This window comes from Gracilinanus agilis, chromosome 3, assembly GCF_016433145.1.
Source record: "Gracilinanus agilis isolate LMUSP501 chromosome 3, AgileGrace, whole genome shotgun sequence".
In the NCBI taxonomy this organism is placed as follows: Eukaryota; Metazoa; Chordata; class Mammalia; order Didelphimorphia; family Didelphidae; genus Gracilinanus; species Gracilinanus agilis.
The window spans coordinates 659,092,730-659,115,196 of record NC_058132.1 but is presented as its reverse complement, the minus strand read 5'-3'; the positions used below and the strand labels follow the sequence as shown (position 1 = coordinate 659,115,196).

Sequence of the window (22,467 nt, the reverse complement as noted above, 5' to 3'; positions counted from 1 at the left end):
GGGGGCAGGTGTTGCACGAGGCCCCTACCTCGCTCCCCTAGGGAGCATTTTTCTCAGTTCTTTCAATTACACAGTGTTTACTTTCTTTTTCTTGCTCCTCTTAACATTGTTGCAGTCATTGTGTGCATTGATTCCTGGTTCTGCTGACTTTTTTTTTTTTGCATCATTTCATACAAGTCTTCCCAGGCTTCTCTTATTATTGCTTCTTTTGGCTCAATAGTATTCATAGACCACTTGTTAAACCTTTCCCTATTCTGTGGTCATCTGCTTTGTTTCTGATGCCTTTAGCTACTGTAGAAAGGGCTCCTAGAATATTTTGGCACATGTGGAGATTATCCCCTTTATCAAACCAAGGAGGGTTCATGTGTATATGGGGAAGGGGGGAGGGTTTCCAGTCCACTGCTCTGCTGTGGACTTCTGCTTTTGTGTCTTACCCTGTTCAAAAGGAAAAAATGTATCCACATACACAAGCACATACACGTGTGTAAATGCAATAATTAGGTAACTAGGTACTGTGTGATTAGAATTTTGTCCATTTTGGAGAAAAAGTGGGATTCTGGGTAATGGAGTTCTGGGGTATAAAATTCTAATTACACAGTACCTACTATATGGCTGGCCCTGGAAATACAGACACACAATCATGGAAACCTTTAGGAAAAACATATCTATAATCTATCCATTCATCCATCCATCCATCCATCCATCCATACATGCATACATATGTGTTTAGGTACTTGTACATATAGTATACATATAGGTCATCTAATACAGAAAATGATTTTATTAATACTTATAATATACAATAAAACATAATTATATAAAACATAAAATACTATATATTAATGATAATTAATAATTAAAGTATACAGATATGATTTTATTAATTATAGAGTACATATAAATAAAAATGTTATATAAATATAATTGTTAGTTTATATAATAATTATATATAATATTTTAAAGTAAATTAGAAATAAAATAAATATATGAAAAAATAAATAAAATTTCTGGAGGTTTCCGTGATGCTGTGTCTGTATCTCCAGGACCTGCCACATAGTAGTTACCTAATTAATGCTTATAGCACTGAATCGAACCAGTGAGTGCCTTTTTGCTATATATATGGTGGAGATATAGAGAGTTTCTACAACCTACTTGTTACTGGAAGGAAGGAAATCAACATTTATTAAGCACCTACTGTGTGGCAGGCACCGCGCTCAGTGCTTTACAAATACTAGCTTATCTGATCTTCACCACAGCTCTGGTAGGTGCTATTATTAACCCCATTTTGCATTTGAGAAGGCTGGGGCAAAGAGGTTAAGAGACTTGCTCAGGGTCATTCCGCTAATAAGTGTCTGAGACTGAATTGGAACTCAGGTTTTCAGGGGGAAATGGAGAAAAATAATTTGAAGACAGGTGTTCAGTGACCTTCAGATCCCTCCACCACACCTGCTAGATTCTGAGGGAAGCTAGTGAGAGAGGTGAGACATAGTCCCCGCCCTCAAAGAGGTTATAGTCCACTGGGAAGAGTTGGGAGGGGAAGGAGGACACCAATGACTAATATAAATGGATACAGATAGCTTCCCCTTAGAAATGTAATGCCATATTTGCTCCCATGCCTCGTTTGCTCCCTTCTCTGCTTCCTACAACCTCTAGCTTCCCTCAAGACTCAATCCATAAGCAATCAACAGGCATTTTGTTAGCCATCCAAAGCCAGAGGCTTTGGATGCAAGAACAAAGAATGAAATACTCCTTATTCTTTTTCTTTTTTGAATCCTTACCTTCTGTCTTAGAATAAATACTGTGTATTAGATTGGTTCCAAGAGCAGAAAGGACTAGGCAGTGGGGTGAAGTGACTTTCCCAGGGTCACACAGGTAGGAAGTGTCTGAGGTCAGATTTGAACTCAGGACCTCCCATCTTTAGGTCTGGCTTTCAATCTACTGATTCATTTAGCTGCTTCCCCAAACGCCCTATTCTTAAGGAACTTATACTTGTGCTTTAAGGGAAGAGACAACAAGGAATTGAGTTCATTTTCATTGATTACAATTCCCTCCTTTTACAGATAAGGAAACTGAGGCACAGACAGATCAAGTGACTTACTCAGGGTCGTGTAGCTAATATTGTGTTTCCCAGGACAAGTACATACACAAACACACACACATACACACATGCTGTATAAATATAAAGTGAACAAATAGTTATGTTTACAAGTCATTAAATGCCAGGGGTTTTGGGAAGGAGAAAGAACATTAGCACTTGATCAAGATCAGAAAAGGCTTCAGGTGAAGACAGTGTCTGAGCTGTATCTTATAGGAAGAGAGGGACTCCATGAGGCAAGGAGGTGAGGAGGAAATACATTCCAGGCATGCTCAAATACCACCTCCTACAGGAAGCCTTCCTGATTCCCCTAGCTGCTAGGCTCCTTGAAATTTTCTGGTATTATTTTTATGTATATACCACAGACATACACACATACACATTTATATAGCTATATTTTATCTATTACCTATAAAATGTTATATATATAATCTTATATGTACATTACATACATATATCTAAATATATTATGTATAATACAATGTATCCATATAATATTATACCATGTAGAAATAAGATAAACAATATACTATACATAACTTAATAAATAGTATGATAAAATACATATTTGAGTATATATATATGTATAGGCATGCACAAATATACATATGTGTTTATATATACACATGGGGCAATTAGGTGGCACAGGGGATAGTGCATAGAGTTTGGAATCAGGAAGACATCCTTAGACACTTATTAGCTGTGTGAACCTGAACAAGTAAGTTAACTTTGTTTACCTCAGAGTTTCTTTGTCTGAAAAATGAATTGGAGAAGGAAATGGCAAGCCACTGCAGTATCTTTGCCAGAAAACCCCAGGGGAGTCACAAAGATTTAGATATTACTGAAATAAATGAATAGCAGTAGCAATATACATTATCTATCTATCTATCTATCTATCTATCTATCTATCTATCTATCTATCTATCTATCTTATCTATCTATTTGTCTGTCTATCCATCCATCCATCTATCCATCCATCTATCTATCTATATCTTGTATCAGGGATATGCTGGTAAATATTTAGCCACTGGCTCTCTGGGGTGGGTTTAGGTGGGTTAAAAAAAAGCTATTCACAATACACTTTTAAGTTTCTGCATTATTAACATTTTTCCTCATCACTATCTTAAAACCTAGAGCAGTGATTCCCAAAGTGGGCGCCACCGCCCCCTGGTGGGTGCTGCAGCAGTCTGGGAAGCGGTGATGGCCACAGGTGCATTTATCTTTCCTATTCATTCCTATTAAATTAAAAAAAATTAATTTCCAGGGGGCTAAGTAATATTTTTTTCTGGAAAGGGGGCTGTAGGCCAAAACAGTTTGGGAACCACTGATCTAGACAGTGAGCAGTAAATGAAACCCTGCTTGGTAGCATTTGCCAGTTTTTAAGGTGGAAATGCTCATGCTGTAAATTGAACAGTTGGCTCTTGCAAGCCTGTAGGACTGATTCCAGAACACCTCTGTTTTGAGCTCATCAAATTGGCAAATAAAATAAAATAAAATAAAATAAAATAAAAGTGAGACCTCTTTTTTGGATGGAGGTATAATACGCCACAGCTGGGGGAATCACATTTTTCTTGGAGATCAGGCTGGCTCTCTAGTCTAAGACGTTCTGTAATTTATGACCCAATGATCCCATTCATCAGAGAATATCCTGAGCATGTAATTGAAAAATTTAAAAAATAGCCACATAGGGGGCAGCTGGATGGCTCAGTGGATGGAGAGCCAGGCCTAGAGGCAGGAGGTCCTAGGTTCAAGTCTGACCTCGGGCACTTCCTAGCTGTGTGACCCTGGGCGAGTCACTTAACCCCCATTGCCTAGCCCTGTAACAAATAAAATTAATATAGAAGGATATATATATATAAAAGATATTAGGGTTTAAAAAATAGCCACATAAAATATTTCATAATTTCTTGATAAAGAGGGAAAAACCAGAGAGAAACTTAATATGCAAAGCATGGAGGGTGGCCAAACAGGTTGTTGTGGAATGATGTAATGGGATGTGATAGAAGCACTGGCTTAAGAGCGATGATGAATGAATAAATAACAGGAAAGGCAAATGGAATGATGATGAGGGAAGACTAGAAAAGCAGTGTGAATAGACTGATTTTTGTATCTTAAAAAACAACAAAGCATGTGGAGGTAGTACTTTGTCAATTCAAGCTAAAAAAGACAAGCATTCCCAGCTGGCTTTTGGCTCTGGACCCCGCCAGTCTTGGGTTCAGGGACTTGAGAATCTGCTCTCGGAATTACACAATAGGTCGAAAAGCAGGTGTTCCACTGGCCGGTTATTGCTTCCTCAGTAACCGTGAGCGGAGCTCCATGCTGGGCATACAGAGGAAACACTCTAACTTCCTTTGTTTAAAGTCGAATCTGATGACTAAGAAAGCCAGTCAAGTGCTGCCCCACCCTGTCGTAGACTGTTTGGTTTTCTCTTTGTTTCTTTTTTTGTGATAATCTGTAAGGTTTACTTTGTCTAAAATATTTTCCCCTCTAGAATGTAAGCAAGTATATTTCAAGGGCTTTGGTTTGGTGGCTTTGTTTTTATGATATAGAATAGCCAACGTGGAGGGCTGGAGGTTGGCCTCAGATCAGAGTCAGTGATTGGCTTGCTGAGGTCACCTGCCTGCTGGGGCTAGACGTGGTGGTGGCTTCTGGGACTAAAATGAAAAGGAATTTGGGATTTGCTCACCCTTTACTCATCTTTGCTTCTGTTTTCTTGTTTCTTTTCCACCTTTAGAAAGTGTATCAGATATTCTCGGTTCTCTAGAAGATACTTCGTCAGGCACCGGATCAGGTATGGAGGAGCCTGTGATGCTGTCAGGTCAGAGCCTGCTGCCTCTCCCAAGCGGAGTGCTGGTTAACCAGGCTGCACGGGGAGACCCTCGTTACCCGAATTACCAGACTGGTTCTGGAGGTTGACCACATTGCCTGTTTATGGCTTTATTCTATGCTATGTAGATACAACCAAAGTGTGATTGTTAAAAAAAAATCAACAACTTGTTTCCTTTAAAATGTTTTTGTAGTTATTAATTATAAATTCTTTATTGGGGGGGGGGTTAGAAATCATACCATCATTCAGGGCTCACTTCAGAGGCTGCTTCTGACATTGCCCCATTGTTTCTGCCCTTCAGACTCTCTCTCACCCCAATTATTTTGTATTTAGTTGTGGTGGATGCTCTCAGTTTATTTTTCTGTGCATATTGGAAAAGAAGTTTTTTTTTAGGGCAAAAGCTCTCCGGTTTTAGGTTATTTATTTATTTTAAAATCCTTATCTTCTGTCTCAGAATCAGTACCAAGGACTGATTCCAAGGCAGAGGAGTGGTAAGGGTAGGCAATGGGCTTAAGTGACTTGCCCAGGGTCACACAGCTAGGAAGTGTCTGAGGTCAGATTTGAACCCAGGACATCAAAATTCTAGCCCTGGCTTTCTGTTCACTGAACCACCTACCTACCTAAAACCAATGAAATCTTGAGGATAAATTTAGAACTTTGAATGAAAGAGAATTGGCCTAGTTCACATGGAAGGGGACTCCCTTCCACCATATCCAAGATCACTCTCCCTAAATGTGCTAAGGGTGGTCTTTAAACCCAGGTCTTCCTGCTTCTCAAGCCAGCTTTTTCTCTCTGTTATGTCATAACAGCAAAACAAAATCCTCAAGGAAAGTTATGTAGTTGGACAAGAGCTCAGAAGGGTATTTGAAAATGTTATTAAAATAATAATGACATTAAATTCTGACATCAAAGAAGAAGCATCTGTTTTGCTGCTGCCTCCTAAGGACCATGGGACTTTTCCATCTCACTTGCAGCTGAAACCTTCCACAGGATTTTTAAAAAAAATTTTTAAACCCTAATATCTTTTTCAATATATATCCTTCTATATTAATTTTATTTGTTACAGGGCTAGGCAGTGGGGGTGTAAGAATTAAAATTTAGTTATTATAGCTATATATTAAAATATGTGGCTGCCAGGAATCAACAATTCAGGTTGATTCCGTAATTAAATCAGACCCAAGTCAGCATCGGGTTGAGGAGTTTATTTACAATCAGGAAGGTAAGGTAAGGATAAAGAGAAGAGGGAAGTTAGAAATCTAAATAAAATGAAGCTGTAAGCCACAAGGCCCAACAGCCAGATAGGCAGAGTTAGAATTGGCCCAGCTAGGCCAAGGAAGCCAGCCTAACTTACCCACGTGACAATACAGAGTATAAGCTGTCTGTGGTCTCAGGAGATGCTTCTTCCTCCAGTTCCAGACGGCAACTGCCCCACAGGAAGTTCCCTAACTTATTTAAAGAGATCATGTCTTTCATCACTTCCTGTGGTCCACCTCTAATTCAAATGGACAAATGGCAGTTTCTACATTGATTTGGACTGCCCAAAGGGCAGTCCCTTATTCTTGATTTGTTACTTATTGTCATGTGTGGGTAACTTGTCTCCCCTCCCCACTAAGGGAGGTGGGAGTGACATCATTAGCACGCCTGGGTTGAGTAGATTTTTGACTATTAATGGGATCTGGCTAATTCTATTTACACAGGGGTTAAGTGACTTGCCCAGGGTCACACAGCTAGGAAGTGCCCCAGGTCAGAATCGAACCTAGGACCTCCTGTCTTTAGGCCTGGTTCTCAATCCACTGAGCCATCCAACTGCCTCCCCCACAGGCTTTTTCATTAAAATGGAAGCTCCCACAACCCTGGCAGGAAGTCCTAAGCTCACAGGTTCTCAAGAGCTAGAGCAGTTTTTAATTCTTACGCTCTGCCTCTCTCTGAGTAGCCTGTCTTTACTTGCTGTTCTAAATGGAGTGGTTAGTGGGGATTTATCCAATCAGCGTGGCTCTGATCCGATTCTCCCCCCCTCACAGGAACCCCCCCCCCCTTCAGTTCTGTAACAACATCTGCCACACAGGCAAAAGTAGACCCATATGCTTAACTCTACGTCATTTTTAACTCATATATAGAATGAGTCAGGAAATGGCAGTGAGGTCTGACCACCAGAGCTTCAACCTCAGTCAGTGAACCAATAAATACTTGTTAATCACCTGCTGTGTGCCAGAACCTGGACTAAGTGCTGAGGGCATCAAAGGAGGCAAAATACAGCCCCTGCCCTCCAGGAGCTTTCAGTCTAGTAGGGAGAAGGCGTTTTTCGAAATAAAAAATCATTTTTCTCTTCTGCCTCCATGTTGTCCTCCCCTCCCCTCCCCTTGGGAATTATTTCATTTTTCAAATGAGGCTAATCAGGCCCATTAAGGTGATGGGAGTTCTGCAAGGTTATACTGGGAGCAACTAGAGGGCTCTCTTATTCTCAGGAAGTTGTCCCTCCTGGGAAGAGAGACTGCTCAGACAGCTTCTCTTTCCTCTTACCTCATTCCTCCAGGCACCAGAAAGGGGCTAAAGACAGTAACAGAGCTTGGGGCTAGAGGTGAAAGTAACCTGGTCACAACTAGAAGTTTCAAGGTTAGGACCTCGTGGAGGACCTAGGAGCCTGCTGGCCCAATCCATTGTTGAGATCTTGCCAAAGGACTAAAATACACCTCTCCCATCGCTGCCAAGCTTCTTTATAATTTTTACTGCCTTATTTGTGTTTTTATGTTGTAGTCTTCTCTCTCTCTCTCTGTTTCTCTCTCATTCCTCTCCTCTCTGTCTCTTCTTTTTCTTCCTTCCCTTCCATCTTAGAATCAATCCTATGTATTGGTTCTAAGACAGAAGGATGGTAAAGGCTAGGTAATTGAGATTAAATGACTTGGCTTAAGGTCACACAGCTAGGAAGAGTCTGAGGCTGAATTTGAACTCAGGACCTCCCATCTCTAGACCCGGTTCTCAATCCTCCGAACCACCTAGCTTTCCCTTCGTCATTTCTTAACGGACTCTTCTGGAGCAATCCTCCTGTAATTGAGAAAGAGGGTCAGGAAAAACTGTCTGTGTATGACACATTTGGCACTTGGGGTGCCCCCCACCTCCCTTCCTTCCTTCACCCTTAGCTGAGAGCAGGGAACAGCGTTGTCATCTTCTGCCCGCTGTCCGCTGAGTTCATTGTTGTCTTTTTTCCAAGTTCAGTTGCTTTTTGGGGTTGTTTTCAGTTAGGTTTTTGTGGTCACCATGCCCGCTCTTCTCCTCTGTCTCCTCTCTTCTAGCTCACTCAGTTCCGACATGTTTTTCAGAATTCTTCATGTTTATTCTTTATCAACCACACAATGATATTCCATTATTTTAGATAAGACAGTTTCTTTGCCCAGCCCCCCAGTTATGGGCTCACCCATTTTGTTTCCAGTTTTTATTTTTTGCTACCATAAAAAGTACTTCTATGAATAGGTGGGTTTCGCTGGGGCCTTTGGTTTCCTTGGGATAGAAGGCTAGTTCATAGTGGTGTGTACAGGCTAGCGGCATGGAGTTTAACAACTAACATGACCACATAGAAAATGAAATTTTAATTAATTGAATTTTAAGTTGCCTTTAAGTATTCTTTTAAATAGGCTTGTTTTTTAATTTTTTTATGATTTTCTAATTTTTAAATGATGTACATTTTTATGATTTTTTAATTTTTTAATTTTTAAATGATTTAAAATTAAGTTTTTTAATGTTTAAATGATTTGCTTAACATATGGTATTTGATTTTTACTTAGGAGAAGAGAGTTCTGAGAGCAGTTCTGAAACAGAATCTGGTGAGTTTCAGGTGATATTTATTTAAAAAAAACCAACCCTGTCCACAGTAAATTATTCTTAATCAGTGAAATGACTTAGTCAGCTGACAGTAGATCTTTCAAGACCCGGGGATTCAGTCTCTGGATTCTCCCTCCATCCTTGCGAGTCTGACGGGCACCATTCTTTTCTCTGATTATTCAGAGCGAGTTGCCGTGCCATCTCTTTTTAAGCCAAAGCCGTGCCCAGAGGACTTGACAACAATCAGGAGATTGTTGTCATGGACACTCTGGCAGCTGGGCAGGACCGCAGGTTTGGGAGTCCCTCTGGGGGCTCACCCAGCAGACAGGTTTGTAATTGGCAAATGAAAGCAGCAAAACAGGCTGATGTGATGAAGAATGATAGGAAACAGTTGCTATGGGAACAGGTAAACCTCTGTTTTTGTTGGCCCGGGTTCACAGCAGCCCACATTTGTGTTTCATGCTTGGTGCCGTTCTGAAACTAATTAGGATGTTTTCTTTTTGTAGAGAGTGAAGAGTCACAGCTGGAAGCAGGAAAGTCAAGTGAGTGTGCTATCGCTTGCTTTTATATTTTATTTTTTTCACTGTTAAAAATAAACACAAACCTTGAGAATCTTTGGGTTTCCAGATTTCTGGTTCATTATTCATCCAACCAGCTTAATTTTAAGTGGACCATTTCAAATGTTTTTATTTTATTTTAAACTTAATTTTAATTTTTAAAAAAATAATCTCAAATGTTTTTAATGTATCATCAAGAAAATTATTTTTAAAGGTCAAAATGTATGTTTGGAGGTACTATGTTGCTCTGTAAACTCCAGTTGCTCCCACTTACCTCTAGAGTAAAATAAAAACTCCTCCATTAGGTATTTAAGAAAGTCGCAGCCTGGATCCATCCAACCTTTTCAGCTAGATTGCCCATTAATCCACTTCTTGCTATCTACAGTCTGTCATTGGGGCCTCCTCGCTATTCCTTAAATATGGCTCTCCGTTCTTCCCTCCATCTCTTCGCGCTGATAGGCTTCCATGCCTGGCCTGACCTCCTCACCCAGCTTCCCTTGCTTCCTTGGGTGCCATCTTTGTCTTGATGCCTTCCTTGATCCCTCCTCCCCCATCCACCTTCCATTTCTTTTGTATAGACTTTATATATATGTTATGTCCCTTGATCATCTTGTCTTTGTACCCCCAGTGCTTAATACAGAACTGGGCACCTAGTAGGTGCTTCATAAACGTTAGTTTAATTAATAATTATATTATTATATATATAAATATAAAATAAAACTATATAAAAATTAATAATACTGATTAATCAGAACTCATGGATTGTGGTAACACTAGTACTTGTGTCATTTCCTGTGAGGCAGTGCATGGCTAGAGTAACCAATATGGAGTTGGAAGAACTGGGTTCACATCCACCATATTCAATTTGCCTCACTTCCTTGAGCCTCTTCTGTAAAATAACGATACTCCTAACAGTGATTCTATCTCCCGAGCGCCTAGCCGGTGTCAGATACCTCTGACTTAAGGGGGAAAGTGGTACAAAGAAATTAAATCCATAAAGAATAGGCAGGTTGATTTGGACTGTTTTGTACCATCTCCATGGGAGGAGCTTTTCCAAGACTTGTAAGCGTTTGACTGATGAGAACCTCCCATTCCCTGCTTTCCTGCCATTTCCTGGCTAGCCGTGAGACGGCCAACAGGCAGTGTGCCCGGAAGAAGGAGCTGCTGGAGTTCATGTTCCGGCTGGGGAGTCAGTTCTTCAGGGATTTTGACTTGGCCGTTATAATGCCGTTTCCCCACAAATACTGTGAACCTTAAACAGCCTGCTCTAGACCGCCCCATTCCCTCAAGCTAGAGCCTGTATCTGTCCTCAGCTGAAATCTTTCTTTTTTTTTTTTTAAACCCTTAACTTTTTTTTAAACCAATAACAAGTATTGACTCCTAGGTGGAAGAGTGGTAAGGGTAGGCAATGGGGGTCAAGTGACTTGCCCAGGGTCACACAGCTGGGAAGTGTCTGAGGCAGGATTTGAACCTAGGACCTCCCGTCTCTAGGCCTAACTCTTAATCCACTGAGCTACCCAGCTGTCCCTTTCAGCTGAAATCTTAGAAAGTAGCTGTCCAGGCTGGCCGCCTCCTCTTCCTCTTCTGTTTCTTTTTTTTTTTTTTTTTAAACCCTTGTACTTTGGTGTATTGTCTCATAGGTGGAAGATTGGTAAGGGTGGGCAATGGGGGTCAAGTGACTTGCCCAGGGTCACACAGCTGGTCTTCTGTTTCTTTTTGATCCTTTGCAATCTGACCTCTTGGGACCTCATTATTTGACTGCAACTGCCCTCTCCAGAGTTATTAGTGGGTGACCTGAGCAGGTCACTTGACCCCCATTACCCAGCCCTGACCGCTCTTCTGCCTTGGAACCAATATACAGTAGTGACTGTAAGATGGAAAGTGGGAGTTAAAAAAAAATGGATGCTTGTAAGTCCTCGTCCTTCTCACCGGATGTGCCCACAGGAGGATCTTAATAAATGATGGTTGGGTTCGCCTGAATGATTGAATCGAATGTCCTTGTTTAGAAGTAGCTGGTGGAGTTTCACTTTTGACCTGATAAGGATATTTGGGATTGACAGGCCAGGCACCAGCAAGGGAGGGAGATCACTTCGATTATAGAACTTAGGAAACTTGTGTGGACATTTGTTTATACATGTAATTGTTAAAACAAAGACGGGAGAGAGAGGCAAGCTCCCCAGGAAGGCTGCTGGGGAACAGAGGACAGTTAAGGTCATACTAAGGTGAAACAAATGGGCACAAACCCAACCTTTATGGACTCAACAGCTATTGGGAAAGAGGTTACACTGGAGCAAGAGAATTCATTTCCCTGCTGTGAATGAACTTGGCCACAACACTGTCTGACCCAGATAAGCCGGGCACCACAACAATGTCCCTCTGCCCTACCAGTGCCCCAGTGTGCCAGGGCCTTACTCTCCATCTGACCTCCTTTATTTTACACTGGGGGGTCCTGAACAGGGTCAATGGAGAGATTTCAAAGAGTCTGGGAACTTGGGTGAGAAAAATATCTATCATTTGTCTATCTGTCCCTCCACCCATCCACCTATCTGTCTTATCTATCTATCTATCTTTCCGTCCATCTGTCTATCAATATCTCTAGCCATCTATCTATTATATATCTACCTCCTCTCTCTCTCTCTCTCTCTCTCTCCCTTCCTTCCTTCCTTCCTTCCTTCCTTCCTTCCTTCCTCTCTCTTTTTCCTTCTTTCTTTCATCTATCTTTCTATTCATCTATCTATCTATTTATTGATTTGTCTGTCTGCCTATCTATCTATTTTTCTTGTATTTTTTCCAAGGGAAATTGAGCATGTCCTTAAATTATGAATGAAAGCTGAGAAAGAGTCCATTGACTTGGTTGCTTCAGAATGTCAAAGAGGAATGGATGAGTCAAGTTTAAGCACTCAAAAAAAAAAAAAAAAAAGAAAGAAAGAAAACCTTCCCCCAGACCTCTCAGCATGGCCAGCTGCCCTGCCAATACTGCCACATACTTTTCGGGTCTTGCCATTTGCACTGTAGCTGCTCCCTTAAGACCACCAGAGTCTTCCCTGCCCTGTCCCAGAATCTCTGGTATGTGTCGTCGCTCCTGACTTAGAGCAAGAGCTCCTCGAGAGCAGGAACACTTAATAAGTCCTTTCCCATTCATTTTCCATTAACTCCTGATCTGTACAGCTCCTCTGACCTAGCCCCGGGGGCTGCTGAGCCTGGTTTGGATTGGACTGACCTTAGTAGTGAATGCAGGGCTTAATGACTGCCAGAGACTTTTCAGGAAGAGATCGCTGCTAACAAGGGTTCGATTTTTTGCTCCTTGTCTCCGCAGGTGAGGAGCAGGCTGAGTCTTCTGCTGAGGAGTCTTCCTTCTCCCAAGGTAACCCAAAGACCTGGCTTCTGTCACTTGGATTGCTGTTTACTAGTTGGGTGACCTCACACTTCTTTGAGCCTCACTTTTCCCATCTGCAAAATGAGCAGATTGAGCTCGATGACGTAAGGCCCCTTTCGTCTCTGAGTCTCTGATCCCCCAATCTCACCCTGCTCTCTCTAGCCCACAGGGCTATGTTGTGGGGATTCAAAAGTGAACGTATGTGGGAAAGAATGTAACGAGGCAGTGTGGGGGGGCAACGAGCATTTATGTGTCATGGGGGGATACTATTTAATTAATTAATATTTAATAAGATATTATTTAAATAAAAATTTGCTCGATGCCAGGTCCTTGGCTAAACCCCGGTGATACCAGTGTGGGCAAAAAACAAAGGTAGTGGCTGCCCTCCAGGAGCTTAGACTTGGAAGGGGAGATGGCAGCACACAAAGCAGCACCCAGAAGCTGGGGGTCACATACCTTGGAGGGGGCATAAAGTCCGCATTTGGAAAATCGGAGGAAGGTTGACTGGCCCCTAGCAGTAACTGGGATGAGGTGGGCAGCCTGGCAGGAAAAGGTTCCAGGGCAACAAGACTATTCCAGGGAGAGGAGGCAGCTGGGGCATTGGGGCAAAGTCTGGGAAGTCAGAAGCAGAGCTGGGAGGGGAGGGAGGGGAATGTGGAAGGAACCTCTATTTGCTGTCTCTGGACCTGGGTTCAGATGCTGACTTTATCACCTCTGTGACCTTGGAACAGTTGCTTCATCTCTTGGTCTCAGTTTTCTCTTCTGTAAAATGGGATTGGACTTGACTTTTAAGACCCCTCCCTGTTCTAAATCTAGGGTCTTTCAATGCTGTATGTATGCTACAACGTGTTGTGCAAATCTTCGATAATATTAAAAAGCAGCCATCTTGGAAACTGTATCCTAATTTATATTCACGGCTGAGATGGAGAGATTTTTTTTTGGTCTAGACTTGTGATTTTAGCCCTGTAGGGACCCCCAGGCATGGAAACTCCTTTCCCCAATGTCAGCTACCTCATAATCAAATCTTGGGGGACAGTAACTTGGCCAGGGTTGCATAGCTAGCATGTGCCAGAGGGAAGCCTTGAATGCAGGTCTTCCTGGCTCGAGGGTCAGCCACCGCCTCCCCTGAGATATAGAAGAGAATCCATAAAGATGGTGATCCACCCTTTGGAGCGGCTGGACGCCTTACCAGCACCGACGCCGCCCGTGCTCCAGCCTGCCGCCCGATTCAGAACTTGCCCTCTCTTGGTTTGGCAATTACACGGGATTTTCCTTTCCAGGGGAAGACCTGAGGAAGGCACAATTCCAGGGTCCTTTCCCATCAGTTTGACAGCCCGATTATTTCACAGAGCACCAATGACGTTCCTAGAAAGTAAGCGAGATTCTCTCTCTGTGTTTTAGAGTTTGACGTCCCTCCCGCTCACTGTGAACACTGCATCTCCGAAAACGTAAGTGGATTCATGCCGAGAGGGGCTCCCCCACCCCCATCCAGAGCCTCGACGCATCGCTGATCCCTGTGTGTTTGTCTTCTTCTCTTTAGAAGCAGAATGAGCAGGTGATGCCCAGGCTGCTGTCCAGGGGACAATACTTGTAAGTGAGCGCCAGTGCCACGGCAGGGCAACTTCACGTCAGCCAAGTGCTCTTATCCCTGTCCCCAATCCGAAAGGCTCCGACAACTCATTCCCTCTGTTACTCTGTCCATCTAGAGCAGGGGTCAGCAATGTATGGCTCTCAAGCCTTATCTGGCTCTTTTGAGGGCCAGATCTGGCTCTTTCTGCAGGAGCCATAAAGTCCTTTTTTTTTTCAGGCGCTGTTACAGGAGCCGCACTGTGAGCACTGGACGGCTCTCACGAAATTACATTTTAAAAAATGTTGCGTTGATGGCTCTCACGGCCAAAAAGGTGGCCGACCCCTGCGCTAGAAGTATGATTCTGAGAAGGGGTTCACCAGGCTGTCATCACGAGGGTCCAAGACACAAAGAAAGCTTGAGATCACTTCTGATGTAGAGGGAGTTTTCCACAGTGGGACTTGAACACACGGGGCAGGTCTGAGGTCCAGATTCCCCCTCAATTGTCTCCTCTCCCGATGAATCGGTAGCTCTGGGGGGGGGCAGTCACCAACGCTTCGTTATTTTGGCATCTCTTGAACACAGGAGGTATCTATCGCCTGTTAGTTTTCTGTGATTACAGAGTTGTTCACTTATTGCCCCCCTTACTAGGCTGTGAATTTCTCCAAAGCAATGACTATATTTCTGGGTCTTTCTTTGTCTCCCAATGACTTCACCCAGTGTCTGACACACTTAAGAAATGCTCAGTGGATAGAGCCAGGCTTGGAGATGAGAAGTCCTAGGTTCAAATCTGGCCTCAGATACTTCCTAGCTGTGCATTTATCTCTTTATCCCCATTGCCTAGCCCAGGGGTCGGCAACCTTTTTGGCCGTGAGAGCCATCAACGCCACATTTTTTAAAATGTAATTTCGTGAGAGCCGTACAGTGCTCACAGTGTGGCTCCTGTAAGAGCGCCTGAAAAAAAAATGGACTTTATGGCTCCTGCAGAAAGAGCCATATCTGGCCCTCGAAAGAGCCAGATATGGCTCGAGAGCCTTATGTTGCCGACCCCTTGCCTAGCCTTTACTGCTCTTCTGCTTTAGAACCAATACATAGGATTTTATTTATTTTTTATTAAATTAAAAAATATTTTGTTTCTATTATTTCTATTTTATTTTATTATTTTATTAAAATTTTTTAAATTAAAAAATAAATGCTTATAAATAGTAGATGGATTGGCTAACTTTTTGGGGTGTGTAGACCAGACTTCACTGATGTAAGAACACCCAGTGAAGAAACTCCCTTAAAGGCTGTCGTCCTGGAGCTTTGCTTGGAGGTGCTCAGAGACTGTGCTTACGGTCACAGGAGTTCATAGTTCAGAGGCAGAATTTGAACTCGAGTCTCTTGGATTTTGAGGCTGCTTTTCTCTTCTCTACATTGCACTGTCACTAGTAGGCATTTTAATTGTAGTTAATTAATTTATTTATTGCCAATTACATGTTATAACAAATTTCCACCCAAGTTTTCCTAAACTATGATAGAACTTCTCTCTCTCCCTCCCTCCCTTCCCTTCCCCCTCCAGGCCTTGGCAGGTGATTTGTTCTGGGTTAGCCGTGTCTTGTCATGTCAGACCCATTTCCATATTGTTTATTTTTATAAGCGAGCCATCTCATAAAGCCACGGCCTGCCTCCCCCAAACACAAACCCAAATAAGCAATCGAGCAGTTGCCTGCTTTCCTCTGCTTCTCTCTCTGGAGGTGGAGCGCCTTCTTTGTCCTCAGTCCCTCAGAACGGTCTAGGAGGCACTTTTCAATGGTTCCAGAATGAATTCTAATTAGACATTCCTTCTCTCCGTGTTTTTTAAGCAAATTAAAACCTTTGAGAACTTTTTCTCCGATTAAAAACTCTTCGCTTCCATCTTAGAATCCCGACTCTGGACCTGCAGGTCCTGCCGTGTCTAGGGCTGCCTCTCAGGCCACTGAGCCACCTCGTGGCCCCCTTTCATAACTTTTAAGTCATCTCATGAATACTAGGGAAACCCTTTTACGTTAAACGCGCTAAGAAGCAACCTTAAATGTCTACCGCAGGCTGAAGGTGGACAGTGAAGGAACATACCAGTGTGCCCGGACGGGGCTCATTTTTGAAGTCAACAACAAGACTGACATCAGATACTCCGTTTTGTCGTGGAGCAAATACGCCAACTTAGTGGTGAAGCCGTGGATCGTCGGCGGGCCCTTGTTCGACGTGAAATGTGACCCGGCCGTTCTGGGGTCCATCCAGTTTCCCCACACCCTCTGCTTGGGCTGTAAGTGTCCTTCCCACTCATGGAGGGTGAGTTTCTGCGGCAGAGCAGCCGCCCGAAGCATGACACGATTCTCTCTTTGTGCATCTTTACAGACCATGATTCCTTGATGACGTTCAAGGTGTTCCACATCACCAAGTCTGGTCCCTCTCTCGAATCGATCGTGGATCACTCGACCACCCACGTCAAGTGGCACGTGAGCTCCCTTTCTCCAGTGGGGCCGGTCATTCAAGCCCAGGAAGCCGTGCAACACCACGGGGTGGTGATTTTGTACAAAGTGATCGACAGCCACCCGTCCTTGTCCTTCCGAGTTTACGTCGCCACGAATAACGACTCCTTCATCAAGGTGAGGCCACGGAGAATGCCTTCGCGAGTCCCCTCCGCTCGGTATTCCTGGGTGTCTCTTCCAGCTTTTAGCTGTGCCAAGCAGGGGTTGGCAACCTTTTTGGCTGTGAGAGCCATAAACGCCACATTTTTAAAAATGTCATTTCGTGAGAGCCGTCCAGTGCTCACAGTGCTGCTCCTGTAACAGCACCTGAAAAAAAATGGACTTTATGGCTCCTGCAGAAAGAGCCGTATCTGGCCCTCAAAAGAGCCAGATATGGCTCGAGAACCATACATACCCAAGCTTGGTTGAGTTGGGGCTTCGAACAGCAGACCAATGAGGGGAAAGAGGGGGAGACCTGAGACCGGAGTCCTTAAGCAGTTAGGGAACCACTGTTTGCTTAGCTTAATCAACTTGGAAAAGGATGCAGGAAAAGGAGGGAGGAAAAGACTCCTTTTTACTGAGCTTGGGCCAGTTTCACGCAGTCAGGGTTCTGGCACGGAAACCCATCAAAGGGAGTCCTGAGCCTTTTGCTCTCTTGTTCAAGAACTAGCGTAAAGGAAAGAGGGCTTACACGGGAGACTGTCCGTCTACTTCAGGTCACCCTGCATCGGAGGCTCCTTCCAAACTGGCCCCTATCAAGCAAGGGAAGACGTGGGGTCCTCTTCCATCTGCCACCGTAGCAGGGTGAGTGAGCCCACCATAGAGCGTAGTGTGGATGGGCGCCTCCTTTTGGACTCGACTGTTGTCCTTTTTGGTGCTGTTTGGGTAGGTAGGGACGTAGATGGGAGAGGGCAGCTGGAAAAGATGAGCTTTGGCGTTCATTAAATAATTCACTACGGCCAGCATTTATGGAGAGCTGCCCAGGTGGGCCAGGCTCTTCCTCAGGTCAGTCAACAGATTTTGGTTTTTCCGTTGTTATAATTCTGGATTTTCTTCCCCGCTCTGTCATGCCTAGAACTATTCCTTTGCTTTTTTTTCTCTTTTTTTCAAACTTTATTTTCAATGATAGCAGGAGCAATTTTCTGACAATTTGTGATTCAGATTCCCTCCTTCCTTCCCTTCCTCCCTTTCCCCTCCTCGAGGTGGTAAATAGTCTGACAGAGGTTCTAGCAGTGCTCTCGGGCAGTACGTATTGCCATATTCCCCACGCCGTGACAGAAGACACACATCAGACATACAATAAAATACTCAGGAAGGAAGTCAAGTGAAGGCTGGCTGCTTTGATCTGCAGTCACACATTGAGTGTTACTCTTCTAACAAGGATTAAACAAAGGAAAAAAAGACATTTCAGTAACGCCAATCAGCGGTTCAGTGCCCGGCGCCCGGAGCCTCAGCGGCTCTGACGGCTCTCTCGTCTGTGGCATCCTATTGGGCAGAATCTGTGACTGCCACCTCCAAAGCCCATTACGCTCCTCTGTGAAGGGAGGAAGGAGAGGAGGAGACTTGCTCAGCCCTCGCTCTCGTTACATTCAGGGTCATTTGGGGTCTTCTTTCCATTTTCAGGATTCCAGTCCTAGAGATTGTTTTGTCTGATTCTGCTCACCTCACTTTGCCTCAGTTCAGACAAGCCTTCTTACGCTTCTCCAAATTCTTCTCATTCACTTACTCTTTTTGAAATAGATTCTTATTTACATCTTTTGCTTTATTACCCCATCCTTTTCCCTTGTCTCCTTGACTGAGAGAGCCATCCATTGTAACCAAAACCTTTTTTTAAAATTCTTTTACCCCTAAAAAAATTAATTAATTAATTAATTAGGAATATTTTCCCATGGTTCCATGGTTCATGTTCTTTCCCTTCCCTTTTCCTTCCCCCCCTCCCAGAGCTGACAAGCAATTCCACTGGGTTATACATGTATCATTAACAAAGAACTTTTTTAAAAAATACTTTTTTATTTTATTAAAAAAATTTTTTTTATGGTTATATGATTCATGTTGTCTCCCTCCCCTCTTTCCTCCCCCTCCCGGAGCTGATAGCAATTCCACTGGCTTATACATCTATTATCACTCACAATCTGTTTCCATATTATTCTTTTTTGTAATAGAGTAATTAATAAAGAACTTTTTTAAGAAGAGGGAAAAACAGTTCAGCAAAACTGATCCAAACCAGTGGTAGATGCAGTGCTCTACTCTACCCCCAGGGGCCTCTGAGTTCTGTAGAGGAGTCGGGGGGAGGCATCTCCTCTTTGGGGCCAGATTTGTTTTTAAAAAATTTTTTTTAAACATTTACCTTCTGTCTTAGAGTTAATACTGTGTATTGGTTCTAAGGCAGAGGAGTGGCCAGGGCTAGGCAATGGAGGTTAAGTGACTTGCCCAGGGTCATACAGCTAGGAAGAGGCCAGATTTGAACCCAGCACCTCCTGTCTCTAGACCTGGGTCTCCATCCACTGAACCACCTAGTTGCTAAAATTTATTCTTTGTAATCAGTTTCCGTGGTTTTGTGGTTCTTGGTCTTTCCATTTACATTGTAGTAGTCGTTGTGTACATTGTTCTCCGGACTCTCTGTGCGTTACTTTGTATCAGTTCACACAAGCTTTTCCTTGTTACTTTGTATCCTTCGCGCATGTCATTTCTCACTGCACAAGAAGGTCCCGTCCCATTCACTCATGTCCTTGGGGAGCCGTTCCTCAGCTGGTGGATGTCTACTTTGTTTCTAGTGGTTTGTGACCACAGAAAGTGCCGCTGGGATAGTTTGTTATCTGGCGGACTTCTCTTTCTCTCCTTCAGGCCAGGGAGTTTGTGCCTGGCAGTGGAACTCTCCATCGAGCAGCGTGGACATTTTATAGTCTTTTTGTTGAAAAAGCGTCCTTCCAGATTGCTTTGCCCGATGGTGAGGCCCTTTCCTGAGCCCAGCTCAGGGCGCCTCTCCGCAGCCCTCTAGCGCCGGCTCTTTTCAGGCTTTGTTTCTTTGCTAGTTTGCTGTGTGAGACGCCTGCAAACATTCCTGAAACAGTCACTGTACGCCTTGCCAGGAGGCTCCCCCCTGCCCTGTCCATTACACAGACTCATGCCACAGGAGTGCCTTTTCTATCTCTTTAACATGTAAACCACATACTGGAAACCAAACTCACTCTCTGGGACTTCTGAGGCAAAGGCAGGAAATAGTGATTTGACTTAAAAACAGCAACCGGGGATTCAGGTTCCAAGTAGACCTTTGAGCCCAGTCAGAATACTTGTAAAAATATGTCAGAAGAATATAAAATTTTTAAGAAAAGCAAAAAAACCTCATTAAAGCTTTAGTAGTTTGGGGGCAGCCAGGTGGCTTAGTGGATGGAGAGCCAGCCCTGGAGATGGGAGGTCCTGGGTTCAAATCTGGCCTCAGACACTTCCCAGCTGTGTGGTCCTGGGCAAGTCACTTGACCCCCATGGCTTAGCCTTGACCACTCTTCTGCTTTGGCACCAATACACAGTGTTGACTCTTAAAAGTGTTAAAAAACAAAACAAAACACAAAAAACTTCAGTAGTTTAGATGAAATGGGAAATCATGGATTAATAATAGATCTGAATTATGGAAGCTTTTTCTTAAAATTGTAGCCGTGAGTATTTACTTAGTCATCATGTTTGTCTCCTGAGAAGAGAGGAAAGGGTATGAGAGCCAGAGATGGCAGGTTCTGACAACCTCTTGGCTATGATCTGGTGTTGCTGAACTGTTTTTACTCTACTATTCGTTATTCTAGTGATAACAGCAATAGCTAGCATTTATTTTGTGCTTTAAACTTTGCCTGTCATTTCACAAGGTCCTCATAAGAACCCTGGAAGGTGGATGCTGGCATTATTTTTATTTATTTTATTTTTTAATGTTGAGGAAACTGAGGCAGGCAGCCAGTAAGTGGGTAGAGGAAGAGGACGAATATATTCGAAAAAAAGAAAATGAATTAGCATGTACTTAATAAAAATGAAAAAAAGTAACCAAAAAAGAGCATAATTCTGTTATTTTCAAGCACACACAGTTGTTGGCTTTACCATCTTCCCCTTCTCTGTTACTTTGCTGTTTTTCCTTTCCTGAGTAAATAGCGACCCATTCAGATTCACTCTCTTTCCCTCTCTGCCTTACATGGATTGAGTTATTTCCCTGTTTTCTACCCCTTTAGAATGCAAACTCCCCCAGGGCTGGGGTCCTTTTTTGTTTTTTCTTCCTTTCTTGGTCACTCCAATGCTTGACTCAGCTATTGTTCAGTTACTGCTGAACCCCATTTGGGCTTTTCTCGGCAGAAATCCTGGTGTGATCAGCCATCTCCTTCTCCAGCTCTTTTTACAGATGAGGAAACAGAGACAAATGGGGTAAAAAGTGACTGGCTTAGGGTCACATGGCTAGTAAGTATCTGAGGCTGGATTTGAACTCGGGAAGCTTCCTCTTTCTGACACCAGACCTGGTCCTTTATCCACTGTACCACTGAGATGCTGTAGCTGGTCTGGGCCCTTAGTAAATGCTAGGTAACTGCAATAATGAGGCTCAGCCATTATCGCAGAAACAGTTCGTGTGCTGGAGAAGTGAAAAACTTTCCTTTCCTTTTTAATCAGATTAAGCCAGCTCTGTCTTTGTATTTCCAGTTATTTACTCTGATCGTACTTCAGGTAGAATGCCACAAATTCTGAATCGGTGACTTTGGGGTGAATAAGGGGTTCTCCTAATTATTAACTAAGAAAAACAGGAAATGCCTTTTTCAAGGGAAGCTTTAACAAAATCGAGGTGAGGAATCGAGGCCCCACGAGAGGCCTGATTTTTATAAAAGAAGAAAACAGAGGAAGGAAGTGCCTTTCTTCTGTTATTTTTAGGGTTTGTGGCAGTTGGCCCTTTCTTCCTGGGGTGACTTTTCCTGTTTGACTGAGAGGGAAAGGTAGCTCTGACCTCTGCACTCAGGAAACCTGGCTGGCTCCCTCTGTGGCTTCATGGCTGCCTCTCATTCATCCACCCCCCCAGCCCTTCTGCTAGATAGGACAGGACAACAGAACGAGAGATCAGTTCCTGAGTAGAAACAGACTCCACAATTAAAGGTAATAGAATTAGTCTGTCTGGCACCTGCCATCCTGAGAGTCCATAATAAATAAGAAATAATAATCTGATTGAGAAGCAGTCGGATATAGGAGGTAGAGATAGCCTGGCAGTCTGCAAGACCCAAATTCAAATCTGTCCCATCCTGGCTGTCTGATCCTGGGCAAGGAGCCCTTAGTCTCTCAGGGTTCTAGGCAGCACCTTTAAGATTATAAATTGCTGAGAAGATATTAGACTATATTGGTGGATAAGGATTAAAACACAAGTCAGATTTAATCAAAAGGACTATACCCGGTGCTCATGCATTTTGTATTCTAGGGAATGAAAAGCTATCAAAATACAGAGATGAGGGAGAGAAACCAAAGCCATGTAGGGACAGGAAAAAGGATCCTTCCTTCCTTCCTTCCTTCCTTCCTTCCTTCCTTCCTTCCTTCCTTCCTTCCTTCCTTCCTTCCTTCCTTTCTCCCTCCCTCCTACCCTCCCCTCCTCCCTCCCTCCTACCCTCCCCTACTCCCTCCCTCCCTCCCTCCATCTTTTCTTTCTTTCTTTCTTTCTTTCTTTCTTTCTTTCTTTCTTTCTTTCTTTCTTTCTTTCTTTCTTTCTTTCTTTCTTTCTTTCTTTCTTTCTTTC

At 43.3% G+C, this 22,467-nt stretch overlaps 1 protein-coding gene across 1 annotated transcript in view; it reads left to right on the top strand.

Annotated features, from left to right (window-relative positions):
- Positions 1-22,467, top strand: part of LOC123242045 — a 101,317-nt gene that overhangs the window by 60,235 nt on the left and 18,615 nt on the right. Inside the window, exons 2-12 of the mRNA XM_044669537.1 lie at positions 4,315-4,406; positions 4,830-4,886; positions 8,702-8,740; positions 9,245-9,280; positions 12,612-12,659; positions 13,952-13,995; positions 14,075-14,119; positions 14,212-14,261; positions 16,305-16,522; positions 16,615-16,906; positions 17,444-17,612. Of these exons, the coding sequence (XP_044525472.1) occupies positions 4,315-4,406; positions 4,830-4,886; positions 8,702-8,740; positions 9,245-9,280; positions 12,612-12,659; positions 13,952-13,995; positions 14,075-14,119; positions 14,212-14,261; positions 16,305-16,522; positions 16,615-16,906; positions 17,444-17,612 (1,090 nt within the window). The remainder of the gene's footprint in view (positions 1-4,314; positions 4,407-4,829; positions 4,887-8,701; positions 8,741-9,244; positions 9,281-12,611; positions 12,660-13,951; positions 13,996-14,074; positions 14,120-14,211; positions 14,262-16,304; positions 16,523-16,614; positions 16,907-17,443; positions 17,613-22,467) is intronic.